Source organism: Atractosteus spatula, chromosome 2 (assembly GCF_055471065.1).
Source record: "Atractosteus spatula isolate fAtrSpa1 chromosome 2, fAtrSpa1.hap1, whole genome shotgun sequence".
NCBI classification, from domain to species: domain Eukaryota; kingdom Metazoa; phylum Chordata; class Actinopteri; order Semionotiformes; family Lepisosteidae; genus Atractosteus; species Atractosteus spatula.
The window spans coordinates 72859872-72873114 of record NC_142707.1 but is presented as its reverse complement, the minus strand read 5'-3'; the positions used below and the strand labels follow the sequence as shown (position 1 = coordinate 72873114).

The following is a 13243-nucleotide window of genomic DNA, read 5'->3' as shown; positions in this document are numbered from 1 at the left end:
AGTTTTTTTCCAGGAATATACATGAGCAGTTGGTATATTGTAGTTAGAGGCACATAAATTCTTTGTTCTCTGTCACAGCTTTGGTGAGAAGGGTAGTAATTCAGGCACACTTGATTAAGCAAACATTTATTAAAAGTGACAATGCACGCACTTAACAACACACAACATAAACATACAACACAGGTTACTCCGTTTACAAATTTACACACACGGTGTCCCAGAGGCCCAACGTCCTAACCACCCGGAAAAATCCCAAACAGCTGCCAAGTATTTGACTCTTGCAGAACACCTACAAAGGCCGAAAGAAGAGGCGAGCTGCCTTCTTAACCTGTGGTTAAATCTCTCTCCCTCTGTAAGCCCGGATGCCACAAAATGAACGTGAACCTATCTGTCTGTTCTAAAAATGCACCCACAAACCAGGGGAGGCTGTTTTTAGCCAAGAGATTCTTTACACAGGAAATCAACGTTCCCTAAATATCACAGAAAAGCAAGCTCCCTTGACAGGCTTCATATACTAGGGTCTATCTGATCTCTCCAGGTGATCTGGAAATGAAGCTCCTGCTTTCCCCTTTGCTTGTCCCTTGTCTTCTTTTTCCTTGTTTACTGTCCTTCACTTTAACCTCGTCTCTTTCTGTACCTGCCTGTTTTATGCTGTCTTCCTGGACTGTTGCTAGGCCCATAATCATTTACCCACAGCTTAATGAAGTAAGGTAAACCACAGTAAACTTCACAATTCCCTTGATCACTGAATCTGGCAACCCTATGTCTCGGTCAACATCAGCCACCAGCCATGTGTTACCCCTTGTATCTAGATTTTTAAAGACACTTCATAACAATCTAAAAATATACCCTTTCCAGTGGTTAACTGCACAATCCAGTCCTCAATCTCTGTAGGAAACAGTGAAAGAAATGACATTAGACTCAAAATGAAATCTCAAAGTATAATAAGAACCGAAGACAAGAATGAGAACATCTTGTCATTTCATTCGACTTTTTTCCTCTTAAGCATCTTGACCCTGTCCTGCCTGTGTGCTCGCTGTTGGAGAGACATTGTTTTAGATTAGTGTTCTTTGCAGATAATTATGCTTCTTGTTTTGAACTTCTTTCACAGGTATTAGACTTTTTCTGAATAAAATCTCTTACCACATTCAGTCACTGTATGCCCTGAAAGATTTTTTTTCCATTTTATTTGCTAGGCATTTATACTGTATCCTTTTGTTTTACCGCAGTTTCAGAATCAATATTTAGATTTGCTTGAGGTTGTTTACATTTTCCAAGCCTAAATCAGGCCATAAGCATTCCCTTATGTTTCTAAAATAAAGTCTGATTTTTGCATCAAAGCAAATGTCACATTTTTCATTTCTGTTTCTTTGCACTAATTTAGAGTGTAAATGAAGAGCATGAGCTCATGTTTCGCGACGTGTTTTACTTTCACTTGCTGCTGTAGTTCCTGTCCGGTTATGTCAAGACACTCATGGACAATATATTCAAAGTCTTATTGCCCAACTGCTTTCAGACCGGCGTCATTAATGTTTCATATCCTTTCCTTCCAATTTACAATTCAGTCCCGAGAGGATTGTTCTAAAGGCAATGAGCTACATGCTGCTTTATTTCGATTTCACCTCTCGTGTACTGTGGCACTCTTGTATCACAGACGTTAATGGTATAAATAATTTATGCATGTGAAATCCAAACTGTTACAACATATATGCCCTTAAATGCATAACAGTTGTACTTTTAAAAAATTAATGGTGCTGTATACTATGAAGCAGTTAAGCGAGTGAAGGAGTGTCGCTTTTAGCTGCTAGTGGGTTCTTTCCCTCTTGGGAAATAACAGGCCTGTCCATTCTTCCCTGTGTGTGTGTGTGTGTGTGTGTGTGTCCCTGATGGCGGCCTCCAGGATTACGACGCCATCGTGAAGCTGGTGGAGACCTTGGAGACGCTCCCGACGTTCGAGCCCGCGGCCCACCCCCACGTGCAGTTTCATTACGCTTTTGCGCTGAACCGGTAAGAGCTGTGGGCTGGCAGCGACATCGGCTGCCAGCGCGGCGGATTGCGTGTTGGTTGGGGGGGGGGGTATTAAACAGGACTTTTTTGAAGCGTCACTTCTTCAATTTATTCTGTCCTGCATTTTAGCGCAAGTAACGTTGTTGATAGCTTGGTAAATTGCTGCATCCCATGTTGAAAAGAGAAGAAAAGACAATGTTGTGTCTCTTTCTTTTCCCTTCAGTGGGGAATAAACCTGCAGCTGCTCCTTTGCAGCCTCCGCACACTGATGTGGCTCCCTACTTCAAATTCTGAATTGTCACACTTTAATTTTCAAGAAGCCTAGGCAATTTGGTGTAATTGGGTAATGCTTATTTTTTCGCTTTTTTGGGAAACAGGTACTTTAAAATAAAGTAAACAATGATAATATCACAGCCTATTAGTGTTAGTGGAATAATTCTGCATGATAAGCTTACAGAGTGTCTACTTCATATTGCTGAATCACATTCCCCGATCTGGATGACATCCCTGGACTAACAGCAACTAAATGGGCCTCCTTTCATCTGTAACTTTGCTTAAAGTCTTTGAATCCTTGGGATATTATTGGTATTTGGGATAACCCAATAATAAAAATGTTAATTTAATTACATGTTATGTTTTTCAAGCCTCTTTCTGATGCACACATTTTTATCACCACCTCATTCATGGATAATTATGGACTCATGAGCTGGCATGATGATGAGGCAGCTGTAGCTGCTCTTTCAGATCCAGCGTCAGGAGGTACTGCCAGCTGCTTTCTGTCTTGTGTTGGCACTGACATGACGAAGTGCTTTCGGCTCATTTCCACTGAGAAGTTTACCAAGCTTCCATGGAAGTACTTTTTGAACCTTTGCGGTTTAGTTAACACAAGCTTGTGCAAATTTCCTCAGCTTCCATGTGTGTTTTATAAGGATACAATAGATATCCGTGAGCAGGATATGTGGGGCGTATGCTTAGTGCTCGTTTTCTGCCAGAAGTATTGAAAAGAGCACGTCTGAGCAGCGTTTCTTTTGTTTCACTACTGTGTCCTTTGTGCTTGTGCGCTACCTGAAAAAAGGAATGAGAGTTTAAGAGAAGTAGCGTGGAAAAGGACAGATGTGGAAAGATATGGAGATCGGATGTTCTTCCAGTACTCCAACAGAACAAGAATCACAAAGAATGAAGTCAAATATAACTGCGACTATGATGTGAAACGTCTATGGCTGATGTAATACAGAAGTATTTCATTGAGCTGTTTACTGGGGGAAAAGTCACCAACATGCCTGAGGCAGTGGAACAAAGTTCTGTGTGTGTTAAATAGTATTAACAAAGGAATGACACAAGAGCCTAGGGTACTAAAAGCACTCGGTAATAAAAAAATCCCCTAGAGCCCCATGGCATTCTGACAGTTGTAGTTGAGTAAACAAGATGTTATTCATAAGTCATTAACACAACAGTCACTCAGCACAAGGGCAGTATTATGGAGTGGAAAACTGCTAATGTAGTGCCCATCTATATAAAGGTTGAAAAAACCGAACCAAGTAATTATAGACCATGCATGACATCTCCACTGTTTCTCAGATAAGATGGTGTTCTTTGCAGCATCTGTAGTTCCTTTCTTTCTCCACGCTTTGATCTTTGCTAATGGTTTATCTTTGAGATGTCTAGAAAATGGTGCAATGCATCCCTGGTTCATCTTTCTATTGCTGAGAATTTTGTGAAGCATGTAATAGAAAGGAATGTCCTGGCCCAGGCGTCCATGTGTGATGTCAGACCTCTGATGCTTAAGGGAACATTTTGTCTGCTTATGTAGAAGAAAATGTATCCATACTTGCTGTACAGAGTGATGGTAACCCAAAACATAGGGTCAGTGCAACTGAAATGAAGGAAAAAGTCTTGGCGAAGTCCTGAATTAAGTCCAATTGATATTGCGTTTTAGAAGATAAAGAACAGATTGAAGTATAAAACACACCAATATTAGGCTACACCAAAGCATTTCAAATTATTTTGCATTTAGTGAGCTCAGTGGGTTGTAGACTTCATGTCTCCAAGGGATATCCTACTAAATACTGGCTTTTACACTCAGAAATTTACTTAAAGTGAACTTGTTCCGATAATTATATTCACTTAAAATGAATCAGTTGAGCACAAAGAATGTTTTTGATCTGATATGATTGAATATACACATGTAATTTCTGATTACTAATTACAAAGAATAAAAAGTATATTTATATAATACTCATGAACATTAATCTCATAATCACAAACAATGGCTTGAATACTTTTGGAATCTGGATATTTTATATAAAAAATAGGGGGACACATATTCAAACCATTTAAAAAAATGGTGTGAGCATTTCTGAAGGCTGAAAAACTCTGTGACATATTGCTTTCTAAGTTTCTTTTGTGTTAGATCCCTGTTAGAAATAATTTATTTTATTCTCTATACTCTTTGAGTTGAGAGCCATGCAGTGTTTCGGATTTAAGTTCTGTTTGTCCTGTAAATATTGATGCTTGAAAGTCCCCCTGTCTTGGCTTTCACTTAACTCTCCGTTCTCCTTACAGTCCCCCCAGACTTCAAACCTGCCCTGTAAACTTCCACTTCATACACTGAGCTTAACTGTTTTTCAGCTGTCGGAAGAAATGAGCAGTCTACGTGTCTGTTCAGGTTGACAGAGCATTCACAACACCTTTGTGTTACCTGTGTTTTCTAAACATCCGTAGAAGAGGTGAAATTGATGAAGGTGAAATGACTTCTAAGTGTACAGCATGTTTAATTTAAACTGTTTGCGCTGTGAGTGTGTCATTAATAGCTCATTTTCATGTAATCTTTTCATGAATACAGGCCTCGAAATCAGTGTCAGTATCGATATTAAAATGTTTCCTTGCTATCAACAGTAAAGACAATTGGATATTACGTTCAATAAGGTGTAAAACTGATGTGACAGTAGGCTGACATGCAAGACAGTCATGCGTTCGTGCATGTGCAGAGGACCGAAGAAGGAACGCGTTAAAGACATCATAGTCTTACAGATCCGTTCCTTCAAACATGAGTCATAAGAGTGATTTCTGTGGACTTCTGTAGGAATGAACCGTGCAATGGAGGATCAATGACGTGTTACAGCGGGGATATGCACAGATTGTTAGAAGACACTCGAATAGATGGCCTAGATTTTATAAATGAGCAAAATGAAAGTTTCTTGAAATTGTTCCTCTAATAGTGATCACACTAAACATAAAAACAACTTTTCACCCTACCTGGTTTGCAACACACATACTGTATAGAGGGACAAAGGTACAGTCTTCGATTTGTGAATAATGTTACATCTGTTCAATTTTGAAGAAATCCTGTGCTTTTTAATTGTTTTATATGTGGCTGCTACACATATTTGTGTAAAACTTAACATGTTCCACCGAACATTAAACAGAATTATTTTGAAGCCGTTATAACATCACACCAGCTGTGTGTTCAGTGTAAAATATTTATTTTCAGTAAAGAACTGCTGATCACCATCGCATAATTGGCGCGTGTACACCTTGGAAACACCTTTAGTGTTAAAAGGAGAAATAAATATTTATTCAGTATATTTAACCGGTTGCAATATGGAGGGACTAAAGGAAACCCTCTAATTCTGAGGGCTTATTAGCCATAGGAAGCTGATATATCGAATTGAATAGAAACACAGATTCTCTCTTTCTCAGGAGGAATCTGCCTGGGGACAGAGAGAAAGCATTGTCGATAATGCTCCCCCTCGTGCGGTCGACGGAGCAGCAGGTGGCTTCTGACATGTACTGCCTGGTTGGCCGTATCTACAAGGACATGTTTATAGATTCACACTTCACTGACATGGACAGCAGAGACAGTGGTGCCCAATGGTAAGGCTGGTTTTCATGTGGATTCTGAGCTTAACTAAACAAGAGGCACTTACCGTAAACAACAGTGAAAAGTCTAAGCCATTTTAGGCACAAAATTTGTCTCCAGTAGTGTTTTTTTGCTTTTATTTAACCTATGATATTAATATACAGTATCTTAGTTTGGGAGAGAAGAAACCAAACTTGTCCTTTAGGAAGGACAACCCACATACTGAAAGCGATGCTCCTGAAAGTTGTGGCTTGGTGTGCATGGTTCATTTTAATGGTTTCTGTGACGGTTTCTACAGTAAATCATCTGGGATTAACTGCTAATGAGGTAGGCTGGATGGCTAAGAGAAGCCCTTCTACTGTAGCTTCAAAGACTTTTCTAAACACTTATGCAGAAATTCACTTTAAAGTGTCTTTTTCCCAGGTTTAAGAGGGGATTTGAATCAGAGCCAACACTACATTCGGGGATCAACTATGCGGTCCTTCTCCTGGCAGCAGGACACCAATTTGACACATCTTCTGAGCTTCGAAAAGTTGGTAATTATCAGCATACAGCGACAGTGAGAAAGACTGTTTCAGGGGTCATGTACAAGACACTGAATGCATGTGCATTTTAACATACTGTTATATATTCATTCTTATAAAATACAAAACAAACTTAATTACTCAGACCTATGCACCAACAAAATGTAAAAAGATGAGTGCTTGCAATAAGAAGAAATCCATTAATTACTGGGCATCAAACAGAGGCTGCTTTGTGTGTTCGTCAGCCTTACACACCAAATGACTTGAGTTTAAGAATGAACTTTGAGTGTCTTTGTGAGAAGCCGTAGGTATAGCAGGTCATGCAGTTTGCTGTCATCTTGTTTCCATTCATCTTGGTGATTCTGATTTAGTTTTAGACAAGTTCTTTGGACAAGATCCCACATTTATAAACCTGTGATCATGCCAAATATACAGTTTGACTCCCCATTCACAAAAATGGAGGCGTACCTCCATGTAATCCATCTACACAGCTCAGACAAACGCCAAGCCTGCCACATTTAAACACCACATAGTTGACATAGGGAGTTTAATATGCTGGACAATTAAATGACTTTACTATGTCATTCATATGTAATTCTGATCATTTTATATACTGTATAATTTGCAGTATGGAATAAATAGGGTTGACTTCAAACTCATGACCCATGATAAGTACATTTCTTGCTACTAATCCACTATTAAAGGTTGTGTGAGACTTTATACTGAGAATAACAAACGAAAGGAAGAAAGAACTGTCAGGGCAGATAAATTAAGATAAAAACAGAATCAAAAACATGATTTGCTCTGTTGGAGAGCCATATTGTAACATTAAAGCACATTATACATAGTCTTGGGAAACTGTTTGCTCCCTACAGTTTCTCTGGAATGAAAAACACGTGAATGACAAAAACGTAACCGCAGTGCACAAAATACTGTGCAGCCGGTTCTTGTCTTTGGTCAGATTCTCTTGTCCTTTATCTGAAGCTTCATGAACATACATGTATAGTCGCATGTGTCCTGTAGTCCGGCCAGTACAATAAAGAAACACTATTTACTGTATTGCAGTAGTATTTAATGACTTTAGATTATTTTTTCAAGAAATGTCCATCTTTAGTTCAGTTTATTACATTCATATCATTTTGGACGCTGGACTATGGGGGAAAATTATCCTGTTTCGTCAAAACAAGGGAAGAAAAGATCTGTTGTGTTTATTTCCAATTGTTGTGCCACACAAAATGACAACAATTTGGGTGTCTGTGTAGCAGAAGTCTTCTTTATTACATATGCATATGGGAGCCCAGCTCTTGCAAGCCAGACTCAAGAAAAACAGCAAAATGTTTCTCTTTTATACAGTGCAATCAAAACAAGTTAAAAGGCACTCCCACTACTTAAAGTATGACTATATATGGTCTTACTGTGTGAAGCTACTATGCAAACTTCTGTAATGCTATTCAGTACACAGTTGAAGTACGTGACAAGCTGCCTTTAGGCTAAAGTTCCTTCGGTTCGGTTAGCAAGAAGCATAAGTACTTATTTTCAGATACCCACAATATAATGACAGTGGCAGTGTTTTTCCCCCCCCCTCTGCAGGCATGAAGCTCAGTAGCCTTCTTGGTAAAAACGGAAGCCTGGACAAGCTTCAGAGCTACTGGGACGTGGGGTTCTTCCTGGGGGCCAGTATCCTGGCCTGCGACAACCTGAAGGTGGTGGAAGCCTCCGAGAGGCTCTTTAAACTCAAGGCCCCTGTGTGGTAAGGACAAAGCCAGGCTTGTGCGAGATGTATGTACTGTATATAAACCAAGTGTGTGTACCACACGCTTCTATTGTAAAAACAAACAAATCCAAACATTTACAGTCCATATGTACTCAGAAGGAACTTTGTCGTACAAACGGCAATATATATTTATATACACATATATATATGATCGTGGTTTACTTTATGGGGACACATGTACCTTAATGAAATGTTGGTTGTAAAGAGAATTAATGCATAAACCATTAGCTTATAATAATAATAAACTTTATTTGATATGGTGCCTTTAAAGGCGGCTTCTCAAAGTGCTTTACAGAACGACAACAACAATAATAAAAAGAATACACAAGATAAAACACAGTTACAATATACAGAGGAGACCGTGGATGGTGGTACTAGGTATAGTAGGAGCAGAGGGGTGAAGAATGGAACCAGTTAGGTAAAGGCTCTTCTAAAGAAGAAGGTTTTGAGTCTGGATTTGAAGGAGTTTAGAGAAGGTGACTCTCTGATATCCTTGGGCAGAGAGTTCCAGAGCTTGGGGGCATAACAGGAGTAGGCTCTGTCACCCATACAATGTAGACGGGCTTGGTGGACAGTAAGGAGAGCAGAATTAGTAGAGCGAAGGTTGCGAGGTGGGGAGTTGGGTGATAATAGAGGTACCAAGCCATGCAGAACCTTATTGGTGAGCATGAGGATTTTAAAGTCCACATGGAATTTGACAGGAAGCCAGTGCAAGGACTCCAGGATAGGAGTAATGTAATCACTTGCACTAGACCTGGTCAAGATTCTGGCTGATGTATTTTGGACATACTGCAGTTTGTTCAATGTAGATTTAGATACCCCAGCGAGTAGTATGCATTACAGTAGTCAATTCGAGAGAATACAAATGTGTTGATCAGCTTTTCAGCCACAGTTAGTGATAACATATGGCATAGTCTAGCGATATTTCTGAGGTGAAAAAAAGATGTAAAAAAAGCTTATGAAAATATTCATAACTGGCCATGTATATTGTCAATTTACAAAGAAAAAACCCTAAATATAATTTGTACAAAATGCAAAATGGAACACTCTGAGGCAGGAAATTTGAGTCTTGAGTTTCTCTAGATAGATTTATAACACCAAGGGACAAATAGGCAGCTATGCAAACAAGAGATAAAAAGGGGAAAACTTACTGCTGACTAGATTTCAACATTAAAAGTCACTTAAACTCAGAAAAGACATTGTGGAAACATGCTGAAGTAGGGAGCTGCGTCAGCATGCGTAGGCTGCAAAGGAACAGGTAAAGGCTGATTCCCTGCTGAAAAGAGAAAAGAAACAACGTTTCGGCTGTGGAACTTCTTCAGGTGTGGAGCCTTCTACATCCACACCTAAAGAACCTAAGTTGACTTAAATATAAGCATTTACTTTCTTTTCTAAGTTGTTTGAACACCGAGTCACATCCTAGTCAGTTATGAAGATTTCGAGGCAATCAGTAGGAGAAATTGAGCAGCTCTGTGTTTTCTGTGCATCACTGAGCTTCTGTTTCTGTGGAATTCAGGTATCTGGGATCTTTAGTGGAGACTATACTGATTTATCAGCATTTCAAAAAACCTTCCGGAGAGCAACCGGGCCCTAAACAGGAACTGGTGGACTTCTGGATGGATTTCCTAGTGGAAGCCACAAAGAAGGATGTCTCCTCTGTGCGTTTCCCAGTAAGTGCTCAGCTCCTTCTGTCTCCCTCTGTAACTAGTGAGCTCTCTTTGTATTTCAATAGGTAAGTTTGGTGTGGTCGATTAAAAAAAACTTGACAAATTAATCCTGAAAGTGAATATTTTTATGTGTTTCACTGTGCATAATGTGTAATGTTCGGTATCGTTTGTGTCAAAAGTATCATTGGACTTTTCTCTTTTCAGAATTCATCCATCTCACATTTTACTGTAACAGATGTTGCTGTAGAGACGTCTTAGCAAAGAATATGTACATTGCAAAGCCAATATCTTACATGTGGGAGAGTTCGCATTTGTTAATGTTATGATAGGTAAACTCTGCGCATCTCTTTGAAAAATGTAGAGTTATTGGTTATATAAATCCCCCAAGATTGACAGTGAAAGGATAAAATTATTGTGGTGTTTTAGTAATTTTGAACAATACACTAAATTTCTCTAATCTCTATTTTCCCCAAAGCATTTTCTTATTTACAGTATATGCATTTTCAAAAATGTGGTATTTAACCAATTTGAAAAGGTGTAAAAAAACACAAAAGGTGATTTCTGGTTAGTTGTAATTATTCTATTGATTGAGATCAAGCTTTGTACTGAAGCATTTTGTTCTTAAGACATCTTTACAAAGCCTTTTCAAGAGCAGTATCATATGTAAGTACTGTATATTAAACATTCGGAATTGTGCTCATAACAATAGATCGGAAATTGTAGATGAAAACATTCAGAATTGTGTTCATAATGCATCCACTACCAAAACTGTTTGTGAAAAAGCAAACATAAACTGAAGCATGCATGAATCATTGATGTAGGCAGTAGACCTTTTACTTTAAATAGTGTTTTAATGAGAACAGGGGTGAGTTGCATTTATTCAAGAGGACAGTATTTCTGAACAAGTTGGGAACTTGTTCCAATACCTTTAAAATTATGATGAAATTATTTATTATAAGTCAGATACTTGTACCAAACCCAAGGCTGTTCTATGCAACTTCAATCATACGTCTTAATATTTTATCAGAGAAATCATATAATTGTCATCTACTGTTTTGCCTTTATTTTCTTCAAGCTGTTCTAACTACAGCATCCGTAACAATGGTGTAGTAGCAAACTCGTGAGAGTTGACATGAATTACCGACGCATAAGGTTTGGGCACGTGTTAAGACTTTTTTTCCCATTGCTGCAGTAGGCTATTTTGTCTTTGTTAATACGTTATATTTTAGAAACAAAACTGTACTTTGAGTATTGTCTTTCAGACATTTCTCTTTTTTGATCAATCTAGGTTCTAATACTAGAGCCCACTAAGATCTACCAGCCTTCGTATGTGTCTATCAACAACGATGCTGAGGTGAAGACCGTGTCCATCTGGCATGTACATCCAGACGACAAGGTATGATACAGTTCCATATGTTGCTAGTAAAACGGGTTCTTAAGTATCATGTTCAGTCCTTAGGTAACGTTTTCCATGGGCTCAGAACATCCTGTGAGTTCTATAGAATAGGGAGCCTTCAAGGAAACGTTGATGATTTAAGTACAGATTGTCAGACCTTATTATTCATTGGGTTGTAGGTTTCAGTCCCACTGGTCCAGTCCTTGGATTGCTAGAGAGTACAGAGTGGTACCTGCAGTTGTATGTGCAGTACAAAACTGTTCTCAAAGGTAAAGAATAGTTCAGAACATGAAGTATACATTCCAAGATGGTTTTTTCCTTGCCTTGCTATTTCATGGTAAATACGTAGTGTATCTAGTAATAGGAGCGGTAAAAATATTAGATCTGATATTGGACAGACTCTAATATATAGAGCATATTAGCAGTATTATTATTATTAGTTTACATGACAGGTGGCCTGTAAGCATTCTTTACATTCCTTTCATACATTATTTTATATTATTGGGAACCATGATGGTAGAGAAATGACCAGCATTAAAAATGGCAGGAGCATTCAGAAAAACATTGCACTATTAAATCTTGTATCGTACTTGGGAATTGGATGCTGCACATAGCACTTAAATGTAGCTGTGTCAGCTATGTTCTAGTTTCTTGTATGAAAGTATAAAATATTTTGTTTTATGTTCTTTTTTTCTGTTTTGCCTCTGAACTGAAAAAGCAGAAAGGTATTCATGAGTGGAACTTCACTGCTGCATCCATCCGTGGTGTGAGGTTAGTGAATTACTGACCACCAGTAATATTTTTATATTTTATTTAAAAACACCAGTAGTGTTTTTATTTTAAAAAAGTTAATTATTCTGAGCTGACATGAATTTTATGATAAGTAGGTTTATGGAAATTTACAAACGGATATGTTGAGTGAATTTAGCAGTAACATTCACCACATGCCAGTTGTGCCAAGAATATATTGCTATAGTGTATATATTTTTTCCATGTTTTGTTTGAATCAAAATCTGGATCTCGTAATGGGTGAGGTGGGAGTCAGAAAAACAGAGAGCCTTTGTCCTGTGATTAAAACTATACTTAACTTAATTAACTCATTTTTCAAAGCTCACAAAACACATCTGACTGCTTAACCTTCAGTGAGTTTGGACATGAAGGAAGTTGCAGGAGCTATTGCCTGTAAGGAATATATCCAGAAGCTCTGATCATTTTCAGCCCCTTGTTGCTAGGAAACGCCTACGTGTTTATACCCACTCTCCCTCCAAATATTTAGGGAACAGAGAGGTAAGAGAGCATGACAGATTATGCTGAATGCAGATGCTATTTTATTCCAAACACCATATGATAAGAGTCAAATAAATAGAGGGCGAAACTGCGGTAGCACCACTGATGAAATCTTTACATGTAGGCCCTACTATGTGTTCAGAAGGTTAGTAAATTAATTTCTTGTGTGCCCAGAAAGCAAAGCAGGTCCAGAGTTAAAAACTCTAGAATCTCAGTTAATTTCAGCTCCTCATTTACTGAATCTGTGATATGAGACAAAATAATGTAGTACAGAGATGTGTTTGGTATCTGTTTCTGCTTTTGTTGTTCTTGTTTATAAACTCCAGCTCACAATTGAAAAATGTTTAGTTTTAAATCTGGAAGGGTATGAAGATTAAATTAAATTTGTGCATTAGGCGAATTGTAGATTTTGATATTGTGTGGAGTCATTTTATTATGCAAGAACGTCTACAAATGAGAGGAAACCATTTGGCCTGTCTGGACCGTTCGGCAGATTCATGTTAAGTGATACAGTAGAGTCCCAATTATCCGACCTAAACGGGACCGATAGTATGTCAGATAATGTGGAAACTAAGTAGACAAATCATAGATTAATGGAAGTGTGGTACTGTATAAGTCTGAAATCTGGTTTATTTATCTACTGTAAATCTGAGCTTTCAAGCTTCAAGCTTCAAGCTTCAGTTCCATGGAAAGAACTACTTTCTTTCTCTTCGCACTTGTCATATTTCT

The 13243-nt window shown here is 38.3% G+C and overlaps 1 protein-coding gene across 1 annotated transcript in view; it reads left to right on the top strand.

The window, feature by feature from the left end:
- Window positions 1-13243, top strand: part of map3k5 (mitogen-activated protein kinase kinase kinase 5) — a 77295-nt gene that overhangs the window by 37217 nt on the left and 26835 nt on the right. The window contains exons 6-12 of the mRNA XM_088937449.1: window positions 1901-2007; window positions 5707-5880; window positions 6290-6402; window positions 7981-8140; window positions 9681-9834; window positions 11120-11227; window positions 11949-11998. Of these exons, the coding sequence (XP_088793575.1) occupies window positions 1901-2007; window positions 5707-5880; window positions 6290-6402; window positions 7981-8140; window positions 9681-9834; window positions 11120-11227; window positions 11949-11998 (866 nt within the window). The remainder of the gene's footprint in view (window positions 1-1900; window positions 2008-5706; window positions 5881-6289; window positions 6403-7980; window positions 8141-9680; window positions 9835-11119; window positions 11228-11948; window positions 11999-13243) is intronic.